This window comes from Haliaeetus leucocephalus, unplaced genomic scaffold (genome assembly GCF_000737465.1).
Source record: "Haliaeetus leucocephalus isolate CR32 unplaced genomic scaffold, Haliaeetus_leucocephalus-4.0 Scaffold450, whole genome shotgun sequence".
Classification (NCBI taxonomy): Eukaryota; Metazoa; Chordata; class Aves; order Accipitriformes; family Accipitridae; genus Haliaeetus; species Haliaeetus leucocephalus.
Genome location: NW_010972886.1, coordinates 10,607,085 through 10,615,952, shown reverse-complemented (window position 1 = coordinate 10,615,952; position 8,868 = coordinate 10,607,085). Strand labels below are relative to the sequence as shown.

The 8,868-nt window shown below is 41.5% G+C and overlaps 1 protein-coding gene across 1 annotated transcript; it reads left to right on the top strand.

Annotated features, from left to right (window-relative positions):
* The first annotated feature begins 1,826 nt into the window (after positions 1–1,826).
* On the top strand, positions 1,827–7,963 carry PROKR1 (prokineticin receptor 1). Its single transcript, XM_010574784.1, has 2 exons — positions 1,827–2,506; positions 6,521–7,963. The coding sequence occupies exons 1-2, from the start codon at positions 2,010–2,012 to the stop codon at positions 7,215–7,217; spliced, it is 1,194 nt and encodes a 397-aa protein (XP_010573086.1). The 5' UTR covers positions 1,827–2,009; the 3' UTR covers positions 7,218–7,963.
* The last annotated feature ends 905 nt before the right edge of the window (positions 7,964–8,868 follow it).

The following is an 8,868-nucleotide window of genomic DNA, read 5'->3' as shown; positions in this document are numbered from 1 at the left end:
GGGGGGGGGAGGGGGGGGGCTGTGCTCTATTGTCTCCGTATTGCACTGCCTCTTTAAAATCAGAAATGCATGGACAGCTTCAAGGTGCCTCCCACTGAGAAAAGGCTTTAGATGCATGCACAGAGACAGCAGACCCATCCTCCCCGAGCAGCAGGGCAAACCTGCTTGGGAGAGAAATGATCATTCAGCGAAGTCCTCTGACTGCTTTCATTGATCCTTTCTCTGCTCCAGTGACAGCAGCACATTTGCAGGGGAAAAACCTGGAGGCTATTATTCACAGGGTGCCTGAGACCTCCAAGAAGATGAGAGGTACAGTTAGCTGATAATGTTATGTCAGTTTGTGGATGGTTGTGTTGTCTGTATTTATTTTAAAGCGCTCTCTTGGTATTTTGCAGGGAAACCTGTCTGAAACAGATACTGCACCTTGCTTTGACCAGCATACACATTTTGCATCCAAGTATTTATTTAGTACTTAACTCTTAAATGAATGTTCACATGTCCAGGCGGCTGTGGGGATGCCTTGTAAAGCAGTCAATTGTATGAACTGATATTTAGTTTCAGGCTTTGGCTTTCTGTTATTCTGTTGTTCTGCAACTCTGTTTGAAAAGCAATGTGGAGACAGAAGTTGTGCAAGGGAGTTTCTCTCAGAAATTTATTAAGTGTTGGTACATCAGGGGCTGAGGGTGGTTCTAGGGAAAGAAGGGAGCAACAGCTCCACTATGCAGATTGTCCTTTGTAGTCATGATGGACATTGTTCAATGGCATTTGACACCCTGAAGACCTACCCTCTCAAAGCAGAAAAAGCGGCAATGCCCCCCGATTCTCTTCTGGGATGGGGTGGGACTGTCCTGACAGCTGGGAGTGTGGTGTGAGCATTCCCAGATGTGGCACAGGAAGATGCAAGAAGACAGGCCTCTCAGCATTTTGATATAGAGTAGAGGCAAAATTAGGGAGTAGATTAGATTTTTTCCCTCAGTGTGGAAAATAAATCAATTTTTAACATTTGGTACAACTGGCCGTACAAAGAAGGAAGCCTGCTCCTCCCTGTCTTCAAAAATTCAAGGCACTTTGTCTTGCTTAAGGAAGATTTTCCCTTTCACCTCAAGAGCCTGTTTGTGGAAGCACTCTCCCTGTGAACAGCAGATTTGCCTTCACAGCAAAGCCCTACAAACTGGTTCGTGGGACAAAGTCTTGTGTATGCAAATTGGGAGAGTTCTACTGGTTTTCGAGAAGCAATAATGGATTATGCTGGCTGACAATTTGGTCCCCCCTACTCAATTAATGGCTGCCAAAAGGAAAGTGCTGGCTTCATTATTTTCTTGGGTCTTGGCAACTCTTACTTAATTAAGAAATGTATTTAGAATCCAGGACATCAGGCTCTTTCCTTTCTCACCTACCACATCTCTCTGACTGAGACACTTAGAATAAAGCAAAAACTTTGTCTAAAAGGCACATCAGATACTTTTCAGCAAACTGAGCTGTCGTCTCATTTTAGTTTTTTTACCTTGCACAGGGATGACAGCACTGTCAGCTCGAAGGCTGGCGGAGGTTTAAACTGGATTTTACAATCTTCCTATATTGTCATTTCACTGTGTGCTGAAAACAAAATTTCATCGTTGGTAAATAAAACTGCTGGGTGTAACAAGTGTATTATGCAACTCAATAGCTTTTATGATAACAGAAGCATCCTTTCACAGGGTACTTCCTCCCACTGTGCACAGCCAACAATAGAGCTGTGGGGCAACAAGGTGGCTATTGCTTTCCCTCAAGCACAGTATTTTTGCTGTAATTTCCTCTACGGACATTTTTTGCTCTTTTTATTCCCACAGAGGGAGATAAATGAGGCTGTTGCTCTATAATCTTATGGGGATGAAGACAAGGTGACTCACTGCTCAAAAGGAAACTTTGGATGAGGTCTCTCGCCTGCCACTGTCGTGCCCTGCCATACTGGGTAATTCTAACACAAAACTAAGGGCCAGCCAAGCCACACGTGTCAAAAGAAGACAGACATGGCCATGGAGCAAGCAGAGCATAACCCAAATGCTACTGTCAACCTCAACTTTGCTGCAATCTACAATCTCCACAATGGGGATTTAACCTCCTTGCGAAACTTCTCCTTCCCTTTCAATTTCAGTTACAGCGATTACGACCTGCCACTGGACAGCGAAGACGACATGACCAAAACCCGCACCTTCTTTGCAGCCAAGATTGTGATCGGGGTGGCTCTGGTTGGCATCATGCTGGTCTGTGGCATCGGCAACTTCATCTTCATTGCTGCTCTCGCCCGCTACAAGAAGCTACGAAACCTCACCAACCTGCTGATTGCCAACCTGGCCATCTCAGACTTCATTGTGGCTATCGTGTGCTGCCCCTTTGAGATGGACTACTACGTGGTGCGGCAACTGTCCTGGGAGCATGGCCATGTCCTCTGTGCCTCAGTCAACTACCTACGGACCGTCTCCCTCTATGTTTCTACCAATGCTCTCCTGGCTATAGCTGTTGACAGGTAAGTAGGGTGCTATGGCTGCACGAGATGGCCAGAGCTTCTGAGGTTGGCTGTTCAGATTTCTAGGTTTTTAACATCCTCAGCTGTTCTGCAGGATTTGCTGATGTCCAGGTAGGTACCACACAGACCTGGGTATCTTGTTTCATAAAAATTTAATCACATGGGGTCATGACATTACCCCAGTGAAAACTTAGTGGAAATTTCTTGATTGAACTTTTGAGGTGAAAAGAATGTTGATTGAGTAAAACATTTTTTTTTCTCATAAAAACATGCTTCATTCAAGTGTAGGAGACGATTTATGAAATAAGGGAAAGAGGAGGAAGAGAGAAGCAAATCAGAAACACCCAGAGACAAGGGTGTTCATCCATACTACATAATCCTGAACCAAACTATACATCTCTAAGGAACCTTCACTACTGGCCTACACAGCTTTTCTGAGTCTAACCTTTTCTATAAACAGTGAACTAAATAGTCTTTAGCAACAGAAACAGTTGACTGGTGATACAGAATTTGACAGGTGAGTTTCCAACAGGGTTATTGCCTTACAGGATATTGCTTTCTCCCTCTAAGGTGTTTTTCCCAGGTTTTGTTTTGGTGTGAAAGAGAGTAAAAGATAAGACTTCTGTTTAGCCTGCAAAATAGCATTCTTATTCTCTGTCGTGCCATACTGAGAAAACCCAACAATCATTAAATTAACTGTTTGATAGTACTGAGGTCTTAGCTGGATGCTCCAACCCAGACATGGATGCTCGGTGAGCGTGGCCAGCACTCTCCTCTCCGTGAAAACACTCTCCTCCCATACTCTTCTCTCTCTTTACATGCCTCTCTGAGAATGGCACAGTGGCAAGCCAGGAAAGACCCACAGGTCATTTATAGCACCCATATTTATGGCACTGTCCAGAAAATGACAAAATGCTACACCAACCCAGTTTAGCAGAGATTTTCCTACAGCCTTCATAATGGCGTAAGCAGAACACAATATTCACCTGCTATACTACCTGCTTTATGCTGCAGTCTTGAGATATTTCTATGCCCACTCTCACTCCAGGAATTTTAACAATATAATTTAGTTGTATTCTTTCTTATGACTCCTGTTCTCTTAGCCTCGTGCACCACGGACTCTGATGGACCCAGGTGCTGAGGATCAGCTTCATGCTGACATAAGGCTGACATGACTGACTCACAGAAAGCCAAAAGACCCACGGAGTAAACTCTTTACAGAAAGGCCATCACAACAAGTCATCTTTTGTGAACAAACACAATATACACCTCTCTACACCCTCTGCATATGTACACTGTATGATTCCCCTGTTTCTCTTTTTTTTTCTAATTTCTCTTGTGTGTCATTTTATGCTCCAGTCTAATGTTGCATAGTTTTTGGTACGTGATCCAAAAGACAGCTCAGAAGCAGTTAACCCTGCTGATGGTTTTATAGATACAGCTTGTGTGCAGCTGATTCAGCTGTTATTGATGTCAACAGAAGTCTGTGGAAGGACTCTGGGGAAGTTCAGAGATGTTTTGCCTGGTGTGGGGGAAAGGACAATCAGTTCCTATGAAACAAATCCTTAACAAGTGTCTAACAAAAATAACCTTTGAACAGCAGCTGAGGGCTCGGGATTAAGCTTCTAAACACGATCATGTATGCATTACCATTTTCTATTACTTATCTTTTTCAACTTCTAAAAAATTTTCTTGGAAAGCTCTGCTAGTGCATCCCAGGTTGATGAAGTAACATGGGTCATTGAGCCCTTAGGCCTGCTAAGAAATCAGAAGATTTCTAGCATATCTCCCCATGCATCTTTTAAAAACAATTCTGGAAATGATTAATCACTGAAGTTTGTTGGAAGAACACACTGTTTTGGTTTCACTGCCTTTTTTTGTGAGCTTTTGAACTAGTAAACAGAGAGACACCTCGTTCGTTTAACAATCAACCATTCCATGGTTGTTATGTCATGTGGGTCATTGACTTCTGTCTCAAAAAAGAATAGGCTCCCAACAGTCTTCCCATGTTTAGATCATTTAAAAGGGCTCACCTGTGTAGAGAGGGTAAGCCTGTCCCACAGGATTTCCCTCAGGTAGGATTCTCTTTCATCTTCCTTGATGTCTATTCACATGAAACATAGGAATTTCACATATTTAAGGCCACATCTATGCTAGAAAATAATGTAACGTGAAAGGAGAGGATCCGAAGAGCAAGAGTTCATGCTAAGGGTCCAATGTCCATGACATAAATATTTTGGGGGGGTTTAGCTTTATCTGGGTGCACTGGACTGAATGCCCACGGGCACTTGGTGTGTTTTATGTACACTTTTGGAGCACATCTTCCTGGGCAGTTTCATCTGAACTCAGTTCACGTGCTCCAGGACCACTCCACAGTAACAGCCCAAGCGTGGTAAGCAATGAGAATCAGGAAATCCACCACAAAAGCTCCCTCCTGACTCTGTTGGAGAGATTTACCCCATGCAGACAAATGTTCTGCTGAGCGGATATGAATACTTATAAATGCATACACAAACATTATCCTACAACCTTGTTTCCACAGAACCTGATCTAAAAATATTAATTTATCAGCTCCACAATGAGGCTGACTAATTCTGCTGTCCCTTGACATTTAACCTGCACTATTAAGAGTGATGAACAATTCATCTGCTTCCAAGATCTGGCTGATGAAAAGCACTACTGACTTTCCATTTTATTTTAGAATGAATATATCCTGTGGATGCTATCAATGTATAGAATATATACAGATAGAAAAGCTTCTGAATGAATGAGAAATGCCACTTTTTGAAACAATCCTTTTGGTTAAATACAATTGTACTGGGAGCTCTAGAGTGTCTGTGATAAAAATCTCCTTTTAGCAGAAATATCCTAATCTTTCTGGGACAGTGTACTCTAATGTAAGCTCTTCTTACATCTATAGCTTCTTGAAAAATCAACACCTCCAAACTCCAACCAAACAAAAAAACCCAGTGTGAATGCCATTTGGTCCTAGCCCCTTTTTAACTGAATCGAGGGCAACTGATGAATCTTGCGAGCAATGTACTTCCATTTCTCCACACTTCTTTGTGGAACACTACGGTACACCTTGCAGCTTTACAGTCATAAGGAGTGCAAATACATAACTCAAGTTTTATGGTTTGGTATGTTACTTAACACAGCATATTTAAGATTAATTAGCAATAGTCACCTGCAGCAGATGAAACAAAAATGTACATGGGCAGAAAATGGATACACAGTCTTTTGTTGGTGTCTTGAAAACATGCTCACCTGTAACCATTCATCAGCATCAGCTTCAGCTCTTTATACCCCATGGAATAACCAAGAAAATAATAAAAACACCATTATGTATATTTGACCTCCTGGTAAAAAAAGCATATTTAAATATTTCTCTGCCTAGGGAAAACATTTTCATGTTTCTACATGTTTGTCTTTTTACCTGCACCTAACTAGGTGTATATTACTGCATGTTTCAAAGTCTCACTTTAACATGTGCTGTCCACCAAAGCATTTCCAAATGCTGTATCATGGCATAACCTAGATACGACATCACCTGTGTATTGTGCTAGGTCCTGCAAACAATATTCCCTCTCTTTCTCCTCTTCCAGTCTTTTGGTAACTGCCAGACATGTGGTCTGCCTTAAAGGGTTTGTGATACAAAATGGTAACTGTTTCAGTTTGATCTTGTTAACAGGCAGGAGTTTAAGACTGAGGTCTTAAAACCATCCATCGTCAGACACCCTAACATATGCTCAGATTTTCAGATTGCAAAGTACCCACTGTCCTAAAAAACCCTTCAGCCATTCACCTCAGAGTTTCTGCTTAGATTTAGGAACTCGGCTCTGGGCTGCTACTTTGGAAAATTTTCTTAACTCTCCTCATAGACAAATTTGTCAGGGTCTCTCTTTAAAAATGACAGCAATTTCCTTCTGCCTAATTCTGTCCACTTGTATTTTGAAGTATGTTCTGACTAATAGTGTTTTCAGACTTAATTTTGAATGTATTTGTCTGTTCCAGGTATCTGGCCATTGTTCACCCACTGAAACCACGCATGAATTATCAAACAGCAACCTTCTTAATTGCCTTGGTCTGGATTGTCTCCATACTTGTAGCTATCCCATCTGCATACTTTGCTACTGAAACGGTGTTATTTATAGTGAAAAACCAAGAGAAAATTTTCTGTGGTCAAATTTGGCCGGTTGACCAGCAGATGTACTACAAATCATACTTCCTTTTCATCTTTGGCATTGAATTTGTTGCACCTGTGATGACAATGACCTTGTGTTATGCCAGGATCTCTCGGGAGCTTTGGTTTAAAACTGTACCAGGATTTCAGACGGAACAGATCAGAAAGAGACTTCGATGCAGAAGAAAAACTGTTATGGTACTGATGTGCATCCTGATTGCCTATGTTCTCTGCTGGGCACCTTTCTACGGCTTCACAATTGTCCGTGACTTTTTCCCCACCATCTTTGTGAAAGAGAAGCATTATCTTACTGCTTTTTACATAGTTGAATGCATTGCTATGAGTAACAGCATGATAAACACCATGTGTTTTGTAACTGTAAAAAATAACACCATGAAATACTTCAAGAAGATCATGTTGCTCAGATGGAGATCAACATATAATGGAAGCAAATCTAGCACAGATTTAGACCTGAGAACAAGTGCAATGCCGGTCACAGAGGAAGTAGACTGCATAAAACTGAAATAAATTTTCTGCAGTTCTAATCTCCCATATTTTGAAGAGGGGGTAAAAAGGAAACAATGCCTCCTCAGAAGCTTCTCCCTTGTCTGTGGGAATATCCACCATTGGTGAGAGGCCTTAAAAAGCAGCCTCCCATGCATTTCCACCAGAACTCTTTTCACTGGACTGCTGTATAATCCCATGACTCAGACTGATGCTGTGCTTCAGTTCACCCATCTGTAAACTTCAGATGTAGACACTCATTTTAGAGTTAAGATGAACAAAAAAGTCTATGAATGCATTGAAACATATTATAATGATGGAAGAGTTGATTGCTGATCCTAGCAATGATGCTTCTTTGTTTCTTCTTCAGAGAAATCTCTTAACCCCTTCGAGCTTATCATTTGTACCTTTAAGCTCTTTAGTGTCCTTTTCCTTCTGCTCACAAGAGGAAGGATGGCAAAAAGCCCATTATGCTTCATGTCAGTCTTCATGCTCTCAGTTTACTCCTCATGATGAAGCTCCTTGAAGTCTACAGACCACCAGCTTTCTATTGTCCAATGTGCAGCATACTCTTAGGAAAGGCACATTCTCTAAAAAGCTAAATACTGCTTCATGGCCTAGTGAAAACCTCAAGTCTCTTCCTGTGACACCTTGTTTAAGAATGTTGTTTAAGAATCAATATTCCACTCTGTAGTTTATGTAGAGTGTTACTCTTTCATTATGTATTTGGAAATGGCACAGCTACATATTGAAGGGACCTGTTCCCTTCCCCCAACTCTAGGCCTCTACTCCAGCAGCGTCAGCTATAACAGGTTGCCCAGGATTGTGTCCAGTTGGGTTTTGACTGACTCCAGGGATGGAGACACCACAGCCTCCCTGGACCACCCGTACCAGTGTTAACAGCCCTTGCAGTTAAAAAGTGTTTTCTTATGTTCAGACGCAATTTCATGCGTTTCAACTTGTTTTTCAGTGGGACCCATATAAAAGTATAGGATGTTAGTGGGAAAAAATCCACCCTGCTGAACCGGGCCTAGACATCTTACCAAGTCTGCATACACCTTCAAAATAGTACAAGTAGGGCCAAAATAGCATAAAGATCTTGAGATGATCTGTCTTCCTGCAAGCAATGGAGACAGACTCTAGGCTTCAGCAAGCTAGTCACTGGTTGAGTTGAGTAGCTCATTGTCTGGTCAAACGTGAGGCAACAACTCAAGATGAATTCTGCATTGCCTCCCCCCGGTGCTGTTTTTACTATTCTGATTTTGTGCAACTCCAGGACAGGTGTTTCTTAACTGATAATCGTGATAAAGCAGGTGACAGTAGCAGTAATACCTACTGATTGAAACTATACATAAGATATCATGGATTTTTGTGTATTGAAATCAAGTCTTTTCTATCGTGATGACAAATGCTTCCTGTTTTAAAGTATGTGGCTTTTGTAAATAATTTGTCTATTCATGAATTTAAAGTGAGCAGCAAATCCTGCTAATAAAACAGTAAACACGGAGTCAAGATCAGTGTTGTGAATTATTTTTTTTATATTTTTCCCTCAGCCATAATTTTCCTACCTAAGTGACCAATGTAAATTATCCCTTTTCTGCTAAATAAGAACTACCAGGCTGACCAATTAAATTTAATGGCAAAAGGATATTCAAATCCATGGAAGTGCTCAAAT

Bases quoted from the DNA above. Each gene is read 5' to 3' on its own strand.
- PROKR1 (XM_010574784.1), top strand. From the start codon at position 2,010: ATGGCCATGGAGCAAGCAGAGCATAACCCAAATGCTACTGTCAACCTC. The intron at 2,507-6,520 runs GTAAGTAGGGTG...TGTCTGTTCCAG, and splicing joins CTGGCTATAGCTGTTGACAG to GTATCTGGCCATTGTTCACC.